The sequence below is a fragment of the Solea solea genome, chromosome 13, assembly GCF_958295425.1.
Source record: "Solea solea chromosome 13, fSolSol10.1, whole genome shotgun sequence".
NCBI lineage: Eukaryota > Metazoa > Chordata > Actinopteri > Pleuronectiformes > Soleidae > Solea > Solea solea.
Genome location: NC_081146.1, coordinates 11,101,545 through 11,124,514, shown reverse-complemented (window position 1 = coordinate 11,124,514; position 22,970 = coordinate 11,101,545). Strand labels below are relative to the sequence as shown.

The window sequence follows — 22,970 nt, the reverse complement described above, 5'->3', positions numbered from 1 at the left end:
GGCGTGGTGATGCAGGCTCATTTTCTGCGCCATTTCAAAAGGAGAGGCCAGGGTTTTTATTTTTATTTTATTTTTAAATAAAATAAAATGAAGTGATTAAGCCATGAAATAAAGCAGAATTAAAACAAGAGAAATAGACTACTAATATAAACTGGTTTAAATTTCTAAATACCCATTTACACCAATGGTAAACACTAGTATTGATTGTATTTATGAATGATTTTCAGTCTAAATCAGCAGATGTCAGTACAACAGTGTAATAACAACAACTGTGTTCTCAGCAGTTTTCCTCACTTATGCCCCCTTGTGGCGCTGAGAATCCATAGCATAATCCACATAGCTGCTGATGCAACAGTGAGTACCCAGCGTGTCACACAGAACCAGTGGACGAATCATATTAATCAATCCCTGGATCCTGAGCAGATTAATTGCCATCCACGGAATATTTTAAATGAAAAGAACCTGAGAAGATTATTTTTGCTGCGCCCCCCCCCGCCGCTTGTGGTTTTACTGCTACAAAAGATAAAATACTAGTATAGTATATAGTATTTTACTCAGTATAGTATAGAAATTAAAATAACACAAGTAGATTCTAGTCACTCTGGACTGGGGTAGCTTTTTGATTTTGCATTGACATACATACAGTCCTGTGCAAAACGTGCATGGGGGAAATTATGCTGTAAAATGAGAATGCTCTCACAAACAGTGGCGGCTGGTGACGTTTTATTTTGCCACTGTTCATGTGTCTGTACTTTTACTCCACTATATTTCCTCTAATGATCTTTGTCCTTCTTTAGTACCAAATAAAATCAGAAGAAGAAGATTTGGTAATGGTCTGTATTCATATAGAGCTGTTCTAGTCTTAATGAGCTGCTTTACACTACAGTTTTGCCATTCACACACTGGAACATGGGGTTAAGTGTCTTGCTGAAGGACACATATAGACTAGCAGGGCCAGGAAACTAACTTGCCCTACCACTGAGCTACTCTAAATGAGAACAGTAAATGTCATATACTTTAAGACTTTGACTTAAGTAATATTATAAAAAGTGACTTCAACTGCTACCAAAGTCATTTTCTGGTAAGATATTTATACTTTTACTCAAGTATCACAGGTACGTTATACAAGACTTAAAAACAAACCAACAAGTGCAGTTGCTTTGTTGTGGCCTTAGAAGAAGAAGAAGGACAGTGTTGAACTTCCACTGATGCGACTGCAGGTATTTGTGGGCGTGGCTTGTCGCATAGGTGTGTGAGGAACAATTCGGTTTCTGGTGCTTCAATTCTCTGCTTTCGACGACCCAGGAAGTGACACTGTAACACTTGGTTTCAGAGAATTCATTGATATATCACACAGTTCTAAACACTGCAGGTTCATATATTTGAACGCAGGAAACAGTTGTCGCATTAAATCCGGTTGGAATCCACCGGAAGATTTTCAGGAAGATGAACGCCGCCAGATACAACGTAAGTTGGTACTTTACTCGATTCCGGTGGCATTTTAGGAAAGCAATCACCGCATTCACTGTTTTTCTCCACAGTCACACACTCATTTTTATGATTATATCATATATCATTTTATCCATAGCTTTTTGTTGGGAGTATTTGTGTGTGTATGTTTGTGTGTGTATGTTTGTGTGTGGGTGGGTGCGTGTGTGTGCACGCGCGCGCTCAGTTTTGTAGAATACTATACAAGTATGCTTTGGCACAACCAGAAATCTTCTGCTCGTAATGAGGCCGAACCTCATTTCTGAGGCTCTGGTTCTAGTTAGGACTGTTGTTTTTAAATTCAAGTTAGAGTTAAACATTAACTTGTTATGGTTATGTCAGTGGTAAGTGTTGGTGTTCTGCAAATGAATGTATATCTCAAAATTTGATCTCTGTGAGTGTACGTTTGTTTGTGGCTGACAGTTGCTGCTCATACCTTCAGCCTTTGACATTCACATTTAACCACTACTTTGTTTGTGGTCCTCCACGTTAAACACTAATACTGTAACGTTTTCTTCCACTGAGTGTTTGAATGAATGATTAAACCAGCACCACATGACTCGTGTTTGAAATATGTGGGCTTTTTCCTTTTTCCCAGTGTTTCTGTTCTACACGGACAGATGAATGTGATTGGTAGTTTATTTACATACATATTAATTGGCTTCCGAAATGAAAGAAAAATAGATATTATGTGGAATAATACAATTGCTTCACCAGACTTGAGTATTACAGCATTTGCTGAGTTGACATTTACCTGTCAAAAAACCCATTTGTAGCCCTTCTATCTGGATGTGGTGAGATATTAAGAAAAGTTAATCTTCCATGTTTGATGCAGAAAACCCTCAGTCACACATGCACTACATGTCAGTATTCATAATTGGCATTTACTCAGTTTGATTTTGTTTTTGTATGAACATTTATTTGTTTGAAGCTGGTTACTGGTAATATTTTATAAAAAAGTATAGAAAATATAATTTTTCACTCAGATTGACATTCAAACTGATCGTACAAATGCTGCCTGTGTTTTTAGCGATCAGTGTGCAAGGTGTGGTGAGGCATCATTAACCACCAGGTTCCGATAGTTAATGTGTTAATCCCCACTGGACATAGTAACGGCATATTTCATGTGTAAAACATGTTGAATTCCTATTGAATTGAAACCGATTTCCTTCAGTGTAAAGGCGTGTGATTGTTTTGAGGCAATAAAAGCTAGAGACGGCTGCTTTTGTGATATACACTGATTGATGATTGTTTAATTTCAGAACAGTTTAGGTTTTGTTATGTAATGTGTAAGCAGACTTGTATATTGTGTAACCTGCCACAAATCCACCTGCTCACTACAATCATTATCTGACAGCTAATTTAACCCCTTTTTTACCAGAGCAATTGGGCAAAATAATTTGTTTTTCTGTTATATTAGCCTAAAATACCTAAAATATAATATTGAAGGACTTGATGCAGACATGACAGGATTACATAACTATGTTTGCAAAAGTGTATAATTGTGTAGAAATAAAATAATTTTTTTTACAGCCATAGAATGAGCCTTTCATATATGCTTTAAGCATTGGTCTTGCTTTATAGAGGCAACCTCATCTTTCTACTGAGGCTGAATGAATAAATATCTAATTGGGATTATTTCTGGCTGAAATTGTGATATGATTCGCGATATCACAGGGAATGGTTATTTTTATAGTCATTTTCATTTGAAAAAACACATTTTAAGTGATTACTGTGTGGTATTTGTGCAGATCTGTGAGAAACAAAGATGGTTACTTCAGTCTGTAGAGGGTGATGTTTATAGGTGATGACACATTTTAATCTAAAATGGTATTTTGACACACTTTGGCTTTAACAAATATTGCACCTGTATTTTGCAAGTGGTATTTTGATTTTGATAAAGTTTCAATTCCTTGTTCAGCCCTAGTTTCTACAGCAGCCAGAATGGACAAACCAGCTTTGAAGCAGAAGCTCACATTGCTAACACAGACGACCAGCTCTGCTTAATGCAAATGCAAGAGGGTGGAAAAGGCAGAGAGAGTGGGAGGGTGGATGGGGTTGTACTAGTATTTTCTGGTATGCAAAAGTATGTAAACACACTTAATTAATCAAAACAGTTACAATGTCACAACTGTGCAAAATGTTTCTGTAATACTAGACTTTTGAAATTATACTTAAAATAATTTTTGGTATGAGTAAAGCTGTTGATAAGGTAGCATTTCTGTCACTGTTAATGTTTGATTACACAGAGACAATGGGGCTGGTGTACTATATCAAGTGGGTACACCATGATTAATGTTGTTAGTCTGCTGGGAAACTCACTGAGTTCTTCTTCAGGCAAGGCCGTGCTGCTTTTCTTTTATTTCAGCCCACATCTCAAGGATAGTCATGTTTAAAGGGAACAACAGATGTGAATGTTGTGATAATGCCATGTATTTAATTATTGACTCCTCTGAATCAAGCATTTAGCAATTTAAACAAAACTTCAAAGGGACTAGTGTGTTTGCGTTTTAGCTTTTGCTGGAGCCATGTTGCTTTACAGTTGGTGTCCTGCACCTCCACTTCTTCTTTCAGTTTTTTTCCTCCATTTTTAAATGTGGCAGAGAAGGATGATCTGTTGACTTATTTTCTCCCACCTTTCCATCCTAAGCTCTTCTCTGAGCTATTCAGCAGAAGTGTGTCTAATGTCTTGAGGCCGTCACACCAGTCTTCCTCATACACATCTATGGCTGACACTGCAGTGGCCTATACAAAGCTAATCAATGTCTGCTTTTTGCTTCTGCCAGGTAAGAGAAGTGTGTAGGTGTTCGCTTATGAAACCACTGAAGCCTAAATTGAGTTGAGTGGCTGACGCATTCAATCAGACCTTTTTGGTCACCTGGCTGGTTTGTTTGGATGGGACAGGTCAGTGTTGGTCAAGCCGTAGAAGATTTTTTTTACTCGAGTAGTACTAGCACATTTGTGAAAAAGATGTATAAAGTATTTTGTAGCTTGGATGAAATTTATAGTGACTTATTGACATCTCAAATCGCCCCCACTCACATTTGCCTTAAGTGTGTTTAAAGTTGAACCCACTTTAACCCAAAGTTTAAAGTTTGTAAATTTAAAGAAAAACAACAAACCCTTGGAAATATGAAGTTGTCAGAACGGCAATAGCCTGTGATGCAGTGCCCTATAAGATGCCCTTGCAACTTAAAAAAGGGTGCTGTTATGAAGTTCACTTCTGCCCCTACATGACAGTGTCCCAAAGGGTGAACTTAAATGGTCGATCGGTGATAGAAATGAATTAAACCATAATGTGTGGAGGTACATATAGGTCCACATGATATCCAGTCCCCAGGGCCGGGCTGCCTTTGACCCCAGGTTGCCCACTGGTGTGCAGTAGGTGCCCTTCCAAATGTGCGTGTACGCCACTGCAGTCTACTTAAGCCAGTGCAGCACAAAGAAATACGCAGGAAGGACCACAGATACAACATAGAAGTCAAATCTGTAGTGCCTAAAATAAATAAATGAATGTTTGTTACATTAAAGCCAGTGCCAAATGAGTCTACACAGTGTTGATGTAGCCTATGAGCTCCGTATTTTACTCAGTATAGTTGTATATTGAATTTCTTTGCGGGAAGGCAGCAGCAGGTTGGAGTAGGGCTAAACATGCCAAGAATGCCAATTTTCAGAAGTGGAGTCCACTGCTAAAAGAACAGTTTTACCAGATAAATGCTTCTAGCAACTGGGTAGCAGTGATGGTGATGTGAGATCAACAAAGCCTTCAATATGTTCTCCTTTAAAGATATTACAGAAGTAGCTGTTCATGAACTTGTAGAAATGGCAGGTAATGTTACGATGCTAACGACAAGCAAAAATAAAAGTGGTTGCATATTGCAGACATACTATTCACAGAAGGGGTCAGAGAATCACAGGAGGTGCTGATGTTGTCCTAAAATGGACACAAATGAGTCTCCCTGTATCCCAGTAAGACAGCGAGCAGACATGTACAGCACCACAACCCTGACGCAAAAGCAGCTGAATGAAAATTGACCATTAATCATTCATTTTACTGTTTACACATTTCCACTTTTACGCCTCAAAATGTCTGCAGTTGCCATGTCTACGTAAACTTTGGCTTTGTGCAGCTAGTTTAGTCACATTTATGAGGAGGTTAAACATTTGGCACGTCAGAGTAAAAGGGAGTGGTGGCTTTGGAGAAATTAGAGAGCATGTTAAAACATGGAAGTTGTCTGGTCGGTAACAAGTCACCTGTTCAACCTCTGTAAGAGCTACTTGCGGCCTCCTCACAACACTGGAGGCAGAGATAGTTTGCAGAGATATGGGTCAAAGAAATACCAAAGTAGTTAACTCTGTTTGACTGATTCATTAATGATCAGTCAAATGTATTTTTGCTCTGCACTCATTTCATCTTTGTTATCTTTTACGCCTCTGTTTATTCATGCGAATTAACTAAGGACATTTCCATTCCATGTTGTTTGGGCTCCAGGCTTTTACTGTTTCTTTTATCCCTGTGCTCTCAAGCATTATATATTGATGTTTAATTTATTGAGTGTGAAAAGTTAAGGTCAGCAGCATGGCCAAACTGAGAGTATGGCAGAAAGAATACATCAATGTGTTCACTGAATTGATGTTTTTTTGTTTTATATGTTCTCTTTGTATTACATTTTTTTCTTTAAAAGTCCAGCCGTATTATAAGTAATATGTATATAGCTTTAAAAAAAAGAAAAACTGAAAAGTATTCCCATTATTATTGCCTTAAATGTTTATGTGCATGTATATACAACTGACAGAGAAAACATGTAGACCCTCACAGTAATCCTTAAATACTGTATAATACAAATCACTTTATCTCTGCTATATTCGCCAGATAATGTGGATTAGGATTAGACATCACTGTGCTGAAATCATGTAGTTAAACCTGGCTGTGGGTACATTGTGAGCTGTTTATTTCTTCTTTGCTTTGGGACCACGCCTCAGCACAGTGGCAACTTGTTTTCCAAACTGGTTATTCTACTGTGAGAATGATCTCATGGCCTGTTACCCAGCTCTGATTGTGAGAGCTGTCAACATTTTAAACACAATATATAACATCATAATTTGCTGTATTGAGCGTTGGACATGCATTACTTCCTGTGTATATGCCTTAAGACACTGAGCTGGTTACACAGAGTTCAGAAATGGGAGAGTATTTCTTTTTAGGAGTGAAGAATAGCACATGATGAAGAGCATGTGTAATGGTTTTATTAAGCTGTGATCAGGCTGACTGATTGAGAGACACCCTGGAGCCCTTGCTGACCCCATCTCTAATGATTCCTCTCATTCTGGCCTATGATTGCTGTTAGAGATTCCAATTAGAAAGCATGTGTGGAAGCCCGGGTCGTGTAAGAATAGGTCTTAATTGCCATGAGTTATCATCTAGACTCATGTAATTGAGCCCCCATCTTAAGGGGCAGCACATCTGACAAATTGATTTAATACCAAAGTGATTCTTCATCCCTAATGGCACTCGTGCTTCCTCACTCATGGGCTACATGCACTGAATTCATTGTGTGTTGATTGCTGAAAGGCCTGGATCCTTTCTCTCTGTCCGCCCATTTTAGAGAGCTCAACAGACACACATACAGTATCGACCGAACACAAACTCACACACTGCCCAAAGCACCATGTCCACCAGTTATCCCTTAGTTGATTTTGCAATGTCTGAATACATACAGTATATGGACATACGAGTGTGGGAGCTCCGTCACATTTCCTTAACAGGTTTGGTCAGTTTTCTGAGCTGCCTGTTTAAACTTGTTATCCAATATACAGCAAGGCGTCTTTAACGTTTTTTTTAACCATGTATGTGTCATTGTTGACTTGTTTATCACTTACTTATATGTAAAACTGCTGTTTATGCTGCTGTTTGAAACTGCGGTGACCTTGTTTGACACCATTCAGCAAATGAGCTGTAGCTCTTTACAAGCATGCTCATGCTATATGTCAAACACAGCACAAATCTGGGATTACAAAAGTGTTACCAGGTTTATATAAAATATGTTGTAGAAACAATGCATTTATAATTTGTATATATATTGTGTATATAACATTTTATAATCACATGTAGGTTAAGTGAGTTTCTTGTGTTTTATATTTTAATCTTAATTATAGAAAATACCACTAATAGTATATCAACATGTCATTTAAATGCTGTTGCATTTGCATGTTGGGTATGCAAAAATAGGACTTTCATGTGTGGCTGCTGTCTAAAACGAATAATCACATCATGAATATCATACATATTATACATCATATGTAAAGCGTCACATGTACATCACAACACATTTTTTTTCCATATACAAGACTGTGCATTATCTGCATAGAATTAGGATAAATAGCGTTTTATTCAGTCCAAAACCCTTATTGATGTCCCAAACCTCTCTGGAGGATTTGTAGCCATATCTTATGTTTTTGTTAAATTAAAAAAAATAGATTAGTGTTTTCTGCTCCATTTGTTCACATTAGGAATGTAGGAATTAGGAAATTAATCTCACTCTTGACTAGGTCTCACTTGTAAAAGAGATCTTAATCTCAGTGTGACGTCCTAGTAATATACAATGCTGTGCAAAAGTCCATTAGATTTGTTCTACCAATGCTATAATCATCATACAATATCATTATTTCCCAATCACTTTATTGGAACATAGCAAGAAAATACTGGAAACATGTATGTAGTTTTAAAATAACACATTTTTCAGAAATAAAGCTTCTAAAGGGTTAAAGTGTCCATTATTTATTGTGACCTACCCTACAATTTCATTTTGAGAAATATTGGCTGAGAAAAAGGTTTATTTAACATAAAATCGACAAATCTGATGGTGCCCTGAGACTTTTGCACAGTGCTATAAGTGTACCTCATATTGTGTATACATTTCCTTTGTGTTTGCTGACTCCATTTTGCTCTCTTTTCTTGCATTAGGATCACAATGGTCACAATGAGCGGATTGACTTCTTAACGAACAAAGAGAAGGGGTCATCACTGCGGAAGACCTGCATCATCGTTGGTGTTGTGGTGGCATTTTTGATCCTTGCAGCTGTCGCAGCATTTCTCATTTGGCTGTTTCTCTGTGAGTTTAATAAGAAGCTTCCCCTACTCCACAACAGACACTTTTCTATGCTTTTATATATCTGTATACATTTAAAATGAAGAAACGCATAATATGTTAGGCATAAATATGATTGAGTCTGAATCAAGATGGTTATTGATAGAACTGAATGACAATTTCGCAGTATTGCCATTGCTAGCACCAAACCAGGGAAGTATTTTACTTGCAGTTCTTAAATATTCAAGTTTAAGAATGGCTTGTTTGTATTTTTCCATAAGTGTCACTTTTTCTGACAACTACTTGACATTCTGCTTTAATAATGCAAAATAGGCAAATGTCAGAGAGTCCGTGGCACAGCCACCCTGTCATTTACACATCTGGAGTCTGATTAAAAAGCCTCTGAAGTCTCGATAAACAGCCTCTTGATTTAGCTCCCTGTTTTAATTGCTCTGAGAGCCAACCTGTCGTCTCAATATGAGATCACACCATACAACTGTAAAACAGTGCGTCTTTCATCAGAGCCAGCCATTTTATAGCATTTTGTTGATCAAACTCTCATCTGCTTCTTTTCCTCCAAGTTAAAGACAATGCAGAAAGCACCTTTAGTAAGCAAAGCAGCCCACAATCACAGGTCTTCAGTGGGCACATGAAGCTGGATGATGTATCATATGCCCAGAGTCTCGAGGATACAGACAGCCAGGAATTCAAGGATATGGCAAGAAAACTGGAAGCAATTGTAAGTGTGACACTTGACTAGGCTGACTTTACTGTATTTCATCCCTTTTTTCCCCCCGTCATTTAAATAGTTTATTATTTGAAGTAGACTATTACACGCAGTTAAGGATTAACTGTGGATTTTGTTTGGTGTTGTGGAAATGCTTTTAAATATGCCCCTCACAGTGCACAGAAACTGCTGAAAGCACATTTGTGTGGGTGGAATGAAAGGCTGTACATTCCCTTACTAATTCCCTCAACAGCATCTCCTATTATTGGAGACAGTGAAGATGTTTGTAGCACCACTTAGGAGGATGTTGATAACAGAAAAACCCTCGCTCAAAACCCATCAAGCACACACTTCCTCTGTGAAAAGCTACAGAATTAGAGTGGAAGTGGGGGACTTGTATTTTCGATGACGAGATGATTTGCGTGAAAGCTGTATTATGTACTAGGTTTACTCTATAATCCATCACAAGGGACAGGGTTTCAGATCATTTCTGATCTAGGATGTTGTTGATAAGGCTGGTACAACTTGTGGGGTATGTGTACAAGTAAGCAATGTTGGGCCTGTTTAACCAGTTATCCAGTGAATCTACACTACCTCTAGCACTACCTGTCTGTCAGGTCCTCTGTATTACCATAAAATGGGTTTACTTATATTATGCTGATGATTTGAAGATGGCTCCATCACTTCTTCCTATGATCAATTATTCTCCTTTTATGTCACTTTTTGTTTTAACCAACAAATCCTGTTCAGTCTCTGCAGCTGGTTCTCTGTTATTTTTGTTTAAATCTCTTTGACTTTCTCTCAACATTCAGAGTAGTTGCAGGTTCTCTTCCTTCCTCTAAAGGTACTTGCTCTGGAGACAGTGAACATTGTGCTGTACACGCACAGTTTAAGACCACAAATCTATATCATTGTCTGATAGGCTCTACAGCTCAGTGCAGCTGAAGGCAAGACAATTAATTGAGAATCCCACTGTTGTGTGCTTTGCATGGTTGGCAGTATTTTTTATGTTAACATTCTAATTTGTACTTTGTCTGCAGGCAGACAAGCAGAAATCTTGTTCTAGTTCAGTAAAAATAAAATGTTCTCTTCACAGCTCAAAGAAAACTACAAGAAAGATTCATTCCTTGCAGAATACTACAGAACTTCGGTGGTCACTGCATTCAGGTATTGTCACAATCTTGAGCTTCTCAGTTATTTTACACAAAGAGTCCACTGTAGTGCTTCTGGAGACTTGGAAAAAAAACCATCACACTAAATCTTGCATGAAAGAAAAGCTTTGTGCCCTGTAAGGGTTGAGGGTTGTCTATTGAATTTTTCAGTATGTCCATAATTAAGGTTTGATGTGCTCTGTTGACTGGGGATTTATGTGTATATTGAAGTATAAATATAAGAGAATAGGAAATAATGACAGTTGTACTATAGAGGGTGTTGATAAAAGATGCAGGTACTTTACTGTAACCAATATTACCTTCACTAAGCGCTGCTTTTCCTTGAATGTTGAAGCTTGTTACTGAATGTTATCTCTGTGTTCCTCCCTCTAACGATCCTCCGCCTTTTTCTCACCTGCACCAGTGAGGGCGTGTTAGCCTACTACTGGTCCCAGTTTGTCATCCCAGTAGAAGACTTGGAGATTGTGCCGGAGTTCTCAGAAGAGCGTGTGTTGGAGACACTGGAGAAAGTACTTAATGAGCCGCGAACTGCAAGCACTGGGAATATTAAAATAAGTGAAATCACTGCCTCACGTAGGTACCACAAACACTCATATACCATTGAGGGGCAGAGAGTTGAGGTCAGACAGTCAGTGAAGATGGAGCACTGTGAATTAGGGATGGACATCCCAAGCAAAAATGCTATTTGAATATTTGACGGGGGATTAAACCCCCCCAAACACACGGACATATCTTACCCCGGTGTTGCACAAAGTCCAACAACAGACGGAAATTGATGTCCACATGACGGTTAACTAGAAATACGCCATTCGTCAGATTACACCAATATGCCACACGGTACTTGAGTTTGAAGTGTCAAGTGTCTCTTCTACACTGACTGTTTTTATCAGGGAGGAAAAAAGTGTTCAGTTTTGTATCTTTTTGATACCGTTTCAAACAGTTGCATTAACTACTCGACTCTATATAATCAGATGAATGATAAATATTCATGCTCATCCTTGCTGTGAATACAGATTTTAATAAGGTCTTTGTCATCTCCCATCAGCAGTGAAACTTTCTGTGCTTTCTGTTTGTATTATAGGGACTCACTCTGATTTGTGCAGCTAAAATGATAGCAGATAAGTCAGACTTCTCGGCTTGTGCTGCATCTGAGATCGCACATTTTATGCTGTTTGGATCCTTTAATGATATTAGCTGGGCCTTGGCCTGACATGAGACAGCCATTTTTCTTCCTTCTGTCTTCTCAGCTTTCACATTGTATTTGTCTGCATCCTGGCCACCAGCCAAACACCGGCCCTGTGACTCAGTGGTTTTGGTCCTCTTTTAAAATGATTTCTGTTGGTATGATTTGATGTTGCTGTCCCAGATAGTTAGACAGAGATGTATGGGTTGCTGCTGTAGGGCAAGGTGAGATGGAGCAAAAAGAGCTACGCAACATCACTGGTTCCCTTAACTGAAGGGAAATGGAAGAGAAAACTTGCAACCCAAATATTAAAGGCTCATGCATCAAATTCTATCAGCCTCCCAACTTTAGTGACCCATTCTTACCTTTCCTCCTCTTTCTCCCCCACCCTCTCCCTTTGTCTCCAGTCACAGATCCTCGCATGGCCAGGAGCCCTGGAGCCAGTGAGTATAGTGCGTCCCATTTCAATCACATGCAGCTGTAATTTTCCAGCTGGCTAGATGCTCACCCTCCTGCCAAGCTGTAACGGATGGTTCGTCTGGCCTGTACTGTACATGTGCTGCGGTAGTCAAGAGATTGAAAACCTTGTATTAGGCCAGGGCAAGTCACTTACTACGCCCAACACTTTTCTCTGTCACTCTCTGCTGATTTGTAACCCTGAGAGAATTTGAAATTATTACATTATATTATCATAGTAGCTGTAGGTTCCTTGACATTACATACAGTGCATATGTACCATACATTACATGGCGTGCAAATGTATTTATTTTAAGTCAATGGGAGCAGAAAAAGAAGATGTATAGCATGATAATGACCACATTTTAATTCACTGCCTAACGCAATTTACTCTGTATGCAGTGTAAAAAAATTGTTTGTGGTTCACAGCGGAATGTTTCCACCGCCTGGAGGCTGAAGAAAATGTGAGGAAATTTTCATCTCCCGGTTACCCCAATAACTACCCCCCCAAGTCTCGATGTCAGTGGCAAATCCGAGCCTCAGAGAACAAGGCCATATCGGTCCATTTTTCTTCTTTTCACATCGAGGACGACTGCAGTGATGACTTTGTCTCCATATATGACTCTTTGAGTCCAGATGATACTCAGGCCATCACAGAGTAAGTCATAGACCTGTTGATACATATAGAAAGATGCCTTCATATAGATTTAAAAGGTTAAATATTTAATGGACAGATCAGGTTTTACCATCATACTGTCTATTAGCAATATGCAGTTAAATAAGCCTTTCATTCATGCTAGAGGGATTTTTTTTATTGAAAAGAAGCCTAGTATATTTAGTCATTTTTGCTCCTTCAGAAAAATTCTGACATAAATCACATTCTCAATTTGCCTTAAACTTGATAGCAGCTTTTGTCTGATAGGGCTCAACCAACATTTGTCTCATTTATTAAGCCCAGAAGATCAGAGAGGGAGAATATAGCACTACATGATTCCCAGAGGACAAGTGCTAAGAATCACTTTGTATTTGACTGAAATGTTGTAGAGGGATTTAGGAGTAAAGGCTGTTTTGATGTGGGTTGAAAACATGTTCCACTTCATTCCGTTCACTGCATTTGTTCTGTTTTTCCTTGGCTCTGAAGCCTTTAGTGCTACATGTCCCATTTTATTATTAACTTCTGAGACCTCAGTGAGATCGAGTTGGCTCAAAAAGACCTCTCCTTTTAAATCTGTGCAGGGTGAAAACCTGAACACTGCTCCACAGCTGTGTGCAGTCCAGCTTTGTGTATGGGAGAGTGATAACATTTTAAAACTACAGGCTCCTAAATGCAACATCAGTTGTAGCTGCAGGCATTTTCAAACTCAAACCATTGCCAAACAAATATGCGTTACCAAGTGATGCATAGCATTTTTCTAATGCTATTGAGCGATCAGCTTTATCCAAGGTGACATGGGGTTTATGAGAGCCATAATATAATACTCTATAATGACATTATTGTAGTGGAGCTAGATGTATTGCTGTTCTTGCAGTGTCATTCACACCTCCATGGCTCTGCCTCTAGCAGTGCTGAAACTTTTTACTAATGCTTCTAATGTTTGACTTTGAAACTCCGCCTAAGCAATTTCTATCTAGTGCTGACACATCTAGTCTCACTTATCTCTTTATGTACCTATCTCTGCTTGTCTATTGATTTTTTTCCCCCCAATAATACTTCTAGTATTTTAAGTTGATATGTGCATCTGATGGAAAATAATTATATTTTTATTTGAGGTCCTGAAGACTGACTCTTGATGAGAATCTGAAAAACTCCATTCACTAAATGCATCAGACCACAGCCAATGGTTCATGGTTGTGTTTACCACAGTTCGTTTCAAACACCGCTTTATGATTCTGTAATTAAATCTGATTTGTGCACTGTGTTGCTTCTCTGACAGGAAGTGTGGTCAGAGGCCCCCCTCCAACCCACTGGAGGTGGTATCATCCGGCAACATCATGCTCATTAATTTGATCACCGACACTGATGTCCAGAGGCCAGGCTTTGAGGCAGTGTACAAAGCTATCCCCATTTCTAAAGGTAATCTATTATCAATTACCAGCTGCATGTGTAAGACATCTGCAGATTAGTTTGTTTTGTAAAAACTGTGTGCCAAAATGCAAATATGCGTTATGCTCTTCCAGTGAAAACATGTGGCGGTGTCCTCACTGATCAAAAAGGAGTCTTCACTTCTCCACTTCACCCTAGCTTCTATCCTCCTGGCGTCAGCTGCAAGTGGACCATCAAGGTTTGTAACACTGCTCCCCCCCTCCACACATAACCCCTCCACCCACCTCCTCCTCCCCCTCCCCCTCCATCATCCTTAGCTTGCCATGAGAGGAATGCTGAGGCAGCACTTTGGAAGCCAAGCTGTTCAGTACCTCCTCTATCTTCATCTGTCAGAGCTCCGTTTCTGCCGCAGCTCTAGCTGAGCTGCAGTGTCTCGTGTGTTGGTTTTGTTTGCTGGTGTGTGTGTGTGTGTGTGTGTGTGTGTAGTTATTTGTGCGTGAGCGTGCATGTGAGCCTCTGTGTTTGTGTGGAAACCTCCTGTCTGTGTGCGTTGCTTATATGCTTCAATTTACATGAGACACATAAAGTATACGTGTGTGTGTTTGTGAGTGGGGGGGCGGGCGGGTGCTTGCTGACAAGCGGGAACCAATCACTTATCTCCCTGTGCTGTAGGTCCCTCGTGACAGAAAGGTGCGGGTGAAGTTCACCATGTTCCGCATGAAAGAGCCTGGGGTGGACGTCCGTGTGTGTCACAAAGACTATGTGGAGGTTATGGGCAACAAGTGAGGCTTTTGTTTTAAATCTAATTCTATCAGTTGTATACATCATACATACTTCATTTACCACTATACATGGTAAAATGATTGCATTGAAGGTCTAATGTGTAGTATTTAAGAGGGTTTATTGTAGTATTGATATACTAATAAGTATTTCTGTCTATGTGCATAATTGCTTTAAAATAAAAACCCTTAGCCTTAGAATAAACCTTTTATACTTTGTGTGCTTAAAGCAACAGCCTTCCTGTTATGTAGGTTGACATGGTGCACCACTGTGGTTCCACAGTTGCACAAACTCACATGTTTGGTGTACATCTCTGTGCGAAGTGCGATCCTACCATGCAAATGAAGAAAATGGCTCCGCCCACACAAACTCAATACATAAACCAACAAAGAGGAAGGAAATGGCAAAGAAAGTATAAGAGTTGTGGTGGAATAAAACTCTTAAGAGAAGAGCAGTCTGTATTTTTGTATATTTGAAATCTTTTATTTTTACTTACTTACTTACTTACTGATTTTAATACAACACATGATATATATTTAAAGAGACAAATAAGAATTGCATTTTACTTACTAGTGCTTACTTCTCAATATGCCTGATGGCACACACGCACACACACACACACACACACACACCCTGGTTTGTACAGCTGTTCTTCTTAGGACACTGCATTGACTTCCATTGACTTAATGTACTGAGGTCATGCTAAGCTTCTTTCACAAACAGAATACACATACAGTGACACATTATAAGTATAGCCCTTTAATGAATATATGAATTGAGTGAAAAATACATAAAGGACATAAGCAATAACAACTTGCTATCACAGTGTTTACATTCCTTCTAGTATGTGGATGTCATCACAGCTGATATGCTTGGGAGAGGGAGGGTGATCCCTGGATTCCTCTGTTTGTTGTAGTCTGCAGTGTCTTCCTAAGATGTCACTTCTTTTTACACACTGGACCTTTAAATTGTCAATCATCACAGTTTTACTGACTGAATTCTAGATTCAACTTTGATCTACACTATTTTCACAAGTTCTCTTGTTCATTGCCTTTCAGTTTTGCTTCCAAGTAAAATAGATGATCTAATCAAACTGTTGTAAAATCGGTATTAAACACTTAAATATTCCCATAACCTTTGCCCTTGTGCTACAGGTACTGTGGAGAAATGTCATCTTTGGTTCTGACCAGTGATAATGAGGTCCTGGACGTGATCTTCCACTCTGATGAGTCCTACACTGACAAAGGCTTCAGCGCAGAGTACAATGCATATGATCCTGCAAACCGTGAGTTAAAAAGTCTTGCACACTGACACAACACTTAGAGAGATGGCTGACATGTTGCGACGTGACAGTGACATTCATAGCCTGCCATTACAGAACAACACAGGGGGAGTAACTGTGCAGTTCGAGAGCCAGCATGACAGAGACTGACTGACAGTCAAACAGAGATGTTTCAGTGGACTTAGACACTGGCTTGGAAACTCGGGAGCGAGGCTAATCACCAGAGAGCTTGTTTACTGGGTCCATTTTATTTGCCACTGTCAGTCATGAGCACTCCGCTTTCAATACCCTGTGCTCTTTATGTTGTCTCCCAGTTTGACTGAAATGGATTTATAATTGCTTAAATCAACAGAGACAAGCATTGGCCACATGATGGATGTTGTGAAAATACACTGTCACTCCCTCTTACTCAATTTGTCCTCATCCTCTTTCTCTCCTTTTTTTTTTTTTTACTATTTTCTGTGTTTTGTGAGCAGCTTGTCCCAACCAGTTTGCTTGCGCCTCTGGCATCTGCATTGGCAAAGATCTGCAGTGTGATGGCTGGAACGACTGTGGTGATATGAGCGATGAGATGAAATGCGGTAAGTTGCCCTTTGACCCCTCCAGACTTTTTCTGTCTTTCTTCCCCTCTTCATTTCTTATTTTCTTAAACATGTCTCATCAGCTCTATAAAGGGGTAGATTGACAATTTGGGAAACACTATGAGAGTTGGATGAGAAAATCAATACCACTCTCTCATATGGCCATTAAATTTACATAAACAAGGATAGGACCAGCATTCATTTAGGTAAGTGTAGTAATAAAATAGAAACTGTATGGAATGGCTGTCCTGGCTCCAAATGTCACAAAGTTTGTGTAAAAATGTTGTGAGACTGCTTCTTGGTCTTTCCCCAAACTGTTCATCTGCCTCTAATTTGTTTTATCTTTCACATAATTCATGTTTTTTAATCTACCTCTCTGGTGCTATTTAATACGTGACATTTCTGTTTCATCAGATTGTGAGAAGGACCAGTTTTCTTGTGGCAATGGCTTGTGCAAACCGAAGCTCTGGGTGTGCGACAGGGTCAATGACTGTGGAGACGGCAGCGATGAGAAACAGTGCAGTAAGTATTCCTATCTCTTTAAGTGCTCTTGAGGCAATGCAAACCCGGTCTAATGCTATGCCAATTGTGCTAGCATTAAAGAAACATCACTGCTAATGCTCTGGTCACTGACTGCTGAGCTGTGTGCAGTCATTATTCTATCAGTAATGGAGTTTGTTTGAAGCCTTGCCCAATTTGCTCAGCATCTGTCCAGGCTCTTAATCATGTGTATTACACACGAGAAGAATGGAGACGGGTGATAACGTCTGCTATGGCTGCATCACTTACGTCCTCCTGGAGCGCAATGCCTTGTCCCTTTATTCAGGTTTTCAGCTTCATCTTATCATAGTATCCTCATCACAATGTCTCAATGTCTCCAGGTTGTGAGATGAATGAGTGGCGCTGTGGGAACGGGCACTGTATGCCTCAGGGTGTTGTGTGTGATGGCAACAGAGATTGTGAAGATGGAAGCGATGAGGCCTCTTGTAAATCCTGTAAGTATTACGCCTGTTATAATCTTCCTATAGAGTCACATTGCACTAAACATTAAGCAAAGAATCTGCGACTTGGAACAAAGATGCTTCAGTGCAGAATCAATTGTTCTTATATGTTGATTATTTGATATATAGTATCTTTCATTTCCTCCAACACACAGGCATGTACACAGACACTTTTAAATGTCCCTTCTGTGAACAAAGATACATATTGGTTGTTAAACTTTTGGTTTTTGAATTTGGCTCGAAATACACTGATTCTGGGATCATTCTCCGTCTCACTGTAGCTTCAGGCATCTGCACTGACTTCTCCTTCAAGTGTAAAAACAAAGAATGTGTCAATAAGGTGAATGCCGAATGTGACCGTGTCAACGACTGCACTGACAACTCGGATGAGGACAACTGCAGTAAGAGAAGTTTTTCTTTTCTTTTCCTCATACAGTTCTCATCTTTTTTTCATTTTTTTTTTGAGACGATTGAAAGGGGATCAAATCTGTATCTTCTCTGTCAATCATCAGACTGCGGCATCAGGCCTTATAAGTTGAACCGCATCGTTGGAGGGCAGAATGCCGAGCTGGGCGAGTGGCCCTGGCAGATCAGCCTTCACTTCATGACCTATGGGCATGTTTGTGGTGCCTCTATCATCTCTGACAGGTGGCTCCTTTCGGCTGCCCACTGCTTTGTAACGCACGACCCAGCGTGAGTCACACCTTTATTTATTTGTAGTAGGTTGATTTAACATGAATGACATAAAAATACACAGTGATACACAGTGACACTTGTATTAAGTACACCCACAAAAAGACATAAACCATTTACACAGACAATGTAAAGCGATAAAAATAATAAAAAGTACCAAGGAGAACTTGAAGGAAGTGGGTTCAATTCCCGACTCCGCTAGTCTACATGTCGATGTGTCCTTGGGCCACATTGCTCCTGAAAGTTATGCAGACAGTGTGTGATGTGCTAAATTAATTGGTGTGAATAGCAGAAACTGTAGTGTAAAGCAGCTTTGCATGGTCATCGAGAATGGAGAAGTGCTAAATACTGTAAATGGAGACCATTTACCTGTATAATGCAGTGTAGATTGTTTTGCTCAATTTCCATTTATTTAGACTTAAGAAATTGCATATGTTGGTTAAAATGTTGTTCACACACCTGGTTAGTCCAGTTTTTCAGTTGCAAAGCAGCAGCATTTCCTGACAAATGATGGCAAATTGTATTTACACATACACACAGTTTGGGAGTTTTCATCATACAACAAATCCATTTTCATTTATTTTACGCCTTAAAATGTAATTCATTAAATACATTTCCTCTTTTTTTTTCTTTACATAGAAGGGTTAAATTTACAACCAATCCATGCAAGCATGCAGCTGTATTCAACAGTAACCTGTAGGTGGAGCACTTACCATTCTGTTCAACCTGAGCCACTGTTGTTGTGATTGAGCAGGGAACTATGTTCATTTTCACATATTCACAGCTGGTGTTTATTTGTTACACTAAATGCCATCATTAAATCTGTGAGCTATTTCCAAATTGTGCATGGAAGCCACAACAAAGGTCTTCTTTACAGTTATAAGTCACCATTAGTACTCTGCAGGTACATGGTTGACAACATCATCAAACGTGAAAGCAATTAAATGAAATAACATTGTGGCAGGTACTTCCCTTGTGAGACTCATAATGTTGATGAGGTTGGCGTCATGTCTGTGACTGTAGTTTGAATTGCCACTCAGCAGAGAGTAAGCCGTATCACATTAAACTAGCACATGTTGATATTGCTTTCATCCATATTGCCTTATGCATATAAACAACTGTAACTGTGACCCATGATGCCTTACATCCTTCCACAGGAACCATGTTGCATCCAACTGGCAGACCTACAGTGGCATGCAGAACCAGTACAGTCAAGAAAATGTACAGCGCCGCTCATTGAAGAGGATCATATCACACCCAGATTACAACCAAATGACCTTTGACTATGACATTGCACTGCTGGAGCTCAGCGAGCCGCTGCAGTTCACCAACACCATCCAACCCATCTGCCTACCAGCTTCCTCCCACGTCTTCCCTGCAGGCATGGCCTGCTGGGTCACAGGCTGGGGCGCGCTCCGAGAAGGAGGTATTATGTATGACCTGGTGGTTCTTGTTAGTTCTGAGGTTATTTGTTTGTTTGTTTATTTGACGCTACCACAAATTCTCATTATTATTATTATTATTATTGTTATTATGATGTACAGATTTTGTTTGAATTATCTTTTTTAAATTAAGGTTCACCCACTCAACAATTGTGTTTTTCCTTTTGAATTATCCAACTCGTATCGAAATTAAGACATCCCACTCACCCCCCATCATTTCACAATGAGCTATTCATCTCTGCTCTTATTATTTCTCTGTCTTCTATTTTCTCACAGCTTTCATCTCTTTCTCATTTCATCCTGTCTTTTTCCCTTCCTCTAATGTCCCTAACATTTCTTTATCTCTATTGGCATGACATACTTTTCTTCCGCTCAACCCTCCCTCCCCTTTCCCTTCTCATCTCATTCTAATCTGCTCTTTTTTTATTAAACCTCTTTCCTTATCCGCATATCAAGGCAGACTCTGGCTCTCATGGGAAGCATCTTAAACCTTCATTAGCCAACAGTAATCCAGCCCATTATCACCTTTCATGTTGGTGACAAACGCATAGGTCACATGGCTGACACCTTTGTCCTAACACCTCAGTCCTGCTCTTGCAGGTCAGAAGGCACGGCTGCTGCAGAAGGCGTCGGTGAAAATCATCAACGACACTGTGTGTAATGTGGTCACAGAGGGCCAACTCACCTCCAGGATGCTCTGCAGTGGATTCTTGGCAGGAGGAGTTGATGCATGCCAGGTGAGAACAAGCAACATGTTGAAATGAAAGGATGAAGGAAAGATAAAGTTGGGCTTTCACACCAATATAATTATTGTGCTCTCACATCCAAACTCAATCTTCTAACCAGTTTCCCCTGAATGTGCTCACCAGGGAGACTCTGGAGGCCCCCTGGTGTGTTTCGAGGAGAGTGGGAAGTGGTTCCAGGCCGGCATCGTGAGCTGGGGTGAGGGCTGCGCTCGTCGGAACAAGCCTGGTGTCTACTCGCGCGTCACCAAGCTGAGACAGTGGATCAAGGATGAGACAGATATTTGATGCGGTAAAGGGAGCAGTGAGGGACACAGAGGGGGCAACAACAATCTCAGAGTGCAAGAAATAATGGAGAAGGAACATTTAAGTCTTAAGTGAGTTAAGACTTCCAAGTCTCTCCAAGATGCCTTCATGTGACAGCAGAACTGTTGCATGGACCCAGCTATTCACATCAGTGACTTTAAGCACAATCAGTTGCCAACCCTCTATTCCCACACACCCACACACACACACACAGCAACTCACACTTTGTATATCTGTAAATCAGTATGGTGCCTTTTATCTCCGTCAATCATTTTCAGAAACATTTGATAAATGCACCCTGAAACCATTGAAGCATTTTTTAAAAGTTGTCTTTTTTAGGTGAAATGCCTTCATCCGCTTTGGCTGCAGGGGTTTTCTTTTTGCACTTTGCTAATGGTCCCATACAGTTGATGGCTGTATGTTTTTAGGGGGTTTATTATTATTATTATGTGTGGACTGTTTTGCTTGTTTTAATCTGTTTGTTACAAAATACAAGGCCAACACTGTGTAACCAGAAGATGAAGAAAATGACACCAAACATTTTGCTAAAATCTATTAACGGGCATTTTCTAAAATGAATGAAAAATCAGAAGCATCCTGGGGGGTAGAAAACGTATTAATCAATCTAGCACATTGCTGCGAAAAATGGCCAGCAGTAATGCTGTGTATCAGGTTTGTAGCTGGTGAGACTAAAACAGCAAAAACACCAGCACGATTCCTTGGGAATTCTGATCTGAGATTGGAGTCGTGCTTCATTGCTTTAAGTTGCTGTTGATATGAATGAGGATCGTATATCAGTGATTTTATTACACCTCTACAGATATATTTGCCCAGGTCACTAGTTAAGCTCCAGGTGATTATGGTCTTCACTCACATGCAGAATCCATGAGGTTGTCACTTGCTGCCTGAGCACTGCAATGAGTTTTCATCCCTGTGAGAGTTTCCGTCTCTTTGGTCACAGCCAGCTCAATTAATTTTTAGTCGAAGATTGAACGGTGTAGTTTCTTTTAAGCTGTTTGCCTTCATCTTTGACTTATCCTGGAAAAGTGCTGCATAAACAAACCAAAGATATATTTTAGTGTTGTTTATGTAAGTGTAAAAAAAACAAAAACAAATCCAATTTTGGGGGGGGACATTCATTTATTCATTCCTGAGTGTTGCGTAAAAGTTTTTTATTTTTTTTTTTTTTTTTTTTTTTTATATAAGAGAAGCGGGAGTGACCACAAATTTTATTGTCATGAGCACTGTGCACAGACTGGGATTAGGATTATGCACATGCTATAGTTTATATCCCGCTTTTGTGTTTCTATGTTTTTATACAAATGAATGACGGCATTAAACTATCTTTTATCCGACTGTTCTGTATCTGATTGTGTTACCTGGGTTATTGGTTTGTGACAGCGTATCGTTTTGTGTGTCATAGTGCATAATAAATGTTTGTCTTGTGAGACCTTGTCTCTTCTCACAGTAGAATTGTAATGAGCGTGTACCTCTCCTCCCCATCGTGCCTTCCTGGGTAACAGAGGTGACAAGACAAACTCATATTGTCAGATAATACCTACCATTGTTACAGCTCTATCCTATTACCCTACAAGATGGGCACGTCAGCGTCAGGAGGTGGATACACATACAGTGGGGGTTCTGCTACCTCATCTGTCTTCATTAAAAGCAATGCATCACTGGGGGAATAGGAAATCAACATAGACAGTGTCACTAATTTATGTATTCATCATTGTTGCTACATCGGAAGCTTTGTCTGTCACTGTTCCCCATGTCCAATGAAGCTACTCACTAGGCCTATTAAAGCTTATGATTCACACCAACCAATACTTTATCTGAAATGGTTTTATTTAAATATAAATATGTGTACAAAGGTACAAGCAACAATAGCTCCTTTTTAGCAAATAAAAGTCTTAATACATTATTAAAAGAATAAACAAACAAATGGCAATTAGTATGTTCCAAGAAAAAGCAATGTAACTGC

The 22,970-nt window shown here is 39.6% G+C and overlaps 1 protein-coding gene across 2 annotated transcripts; it reads left to right on the top strand.

The window, feature by feature from the left end:
• The first annotated feature begins 1,253 nt into the window (after positions 1-1,253).
• st14 (ST14 transmembrane serine protease matriptase) lies at positions 1,254-22,434 on the top strand. 2 transcript variants are annotated; one of them, XM_058647015.1, is made up of 19 exons: positions 1,254-1,467; positions 8,453-8,600; positions 9,158-9,315; positions 10,400-10,470; positions 10,879-11,048; positions 12,066-12,110; positions 12,544-12,772; positions 14,049-14,188; positions 14,293-14,396; positions 14,831-14,940; positions 16,093-16,223; positions 16,697-16,801; positions 17,216-17,323; positions 17,683-17,796; positions 18,084-18,203; positions 18,315-18,495; positions 19,653-19,921; positions 20,538-20,674; positions 20,807-22,434. In XM_058647015.1, exons 1-19 carry the CDS (start codon positions 1,447-1,449, stop codon positions 20,966-20,968), a joined length of 2,523 nt encoding a protein of 840 aa, XP_058502998.1. In that variant the 5' UTR covers positions 1,254-1,446; the 3' UTR covers positions 20,969-22,434. The 2 variants fall into 2 exon arrangements, with proteins under 2 accessions (XP_058502998.1, XP_058502999.1); XM_058647016.1 differs by having other exon boundaries at positions 1,255-1,467; positions 12,066-12,101.
• Positions 22,435-22,970: the final 536 nt, after the last annotated feature.